Below are 505 nucleotides of genomic sequence, written 5' to 3'. Positions count from 1 at the left end.
GGAGAGGGCTCGAAGTCCATCTCCGGGATGGACTGGAGCGGCCCGGCCAGCGCCTTCACGTCCTGCTCTGCCGTACAGAACTGCGCCGGCGCCAGGAGGCTCTCGGGCCGCTCGTGCTTTCTGCCCTCCATCTCCCAGTCACTGGGCTTCCCGGGCTGCATGCTCTCCATCAAGCCCTGCTGCTGCTGGCTTTTCTTCACTGGGGGCATCAAGTGTCTTTAAAGGGGAAACAATACAAAAGAGGTGTGTTGATGGTTTGTTAGTGCAGACCTACTTACTCTGGTAGCCCGCACATCCAGCCAAATCCGACTCTCCATCCCTCCCAGGGCCTGAGTGCTACCTGCCAAGCTCCGTAGACTCTCCAGCTAAGGGGTTCCTGGGCACCCCTCTCCCCACGAGGGAGAGTAGAAATGGTGGCCAGTAAAGCAGATGCCCGAAAAGACCTGCTGAGCTGGTGGCCCCTCACTCCCCTCCCCTTCTCTCGTCAGTGTTCCTGGCACCTCCT

At 60.0% G+C, this 505-nt stretch overlaps 1 protein-coding gene across 1 annotated transcript in view; it reads right to left on the bottom strand.

Annotated features, from left to right (window-relative positions):
• ARHGEF33 (Rho guanine nucleotide exchange factor 33) overlaps positions 1-505 on the bottom strand; it is a 57526-nt gene that overhangs the window by 13937 nt on the left and 43084 nt on the right. Inside the window, exon 14 of the mRNA XM_006151382.3 lies at positions 3-216. Within this exon, the coding sequence (XP_006151444.1) occupies positions 3-216 (214 nt within the window). The remainder of the gene's footprint in view (positions 1-2; positions 217-505) is intronic.

The sequence above is a fragment of the Tupaia chinensis genome, unplaced genomic scaffold (genome assembly GCF_000334495.1).
Source record: "Tupaia chinensis unplaced genomic scaffold, TupChi_1.0 Scaffold000317_1, whole genome shotgun sequence".
NCBI lineage: Eukaryota > Metazoa > Chordata > Mammalia > Scandentia > Tupaiidae > Tupaia > Tupaia belangeri.
The sequence above is the reverse complement of the archived record's forward strand: the minus strand, read 5'-3'. Positions and strand labels throughout refer to the sequence as shown.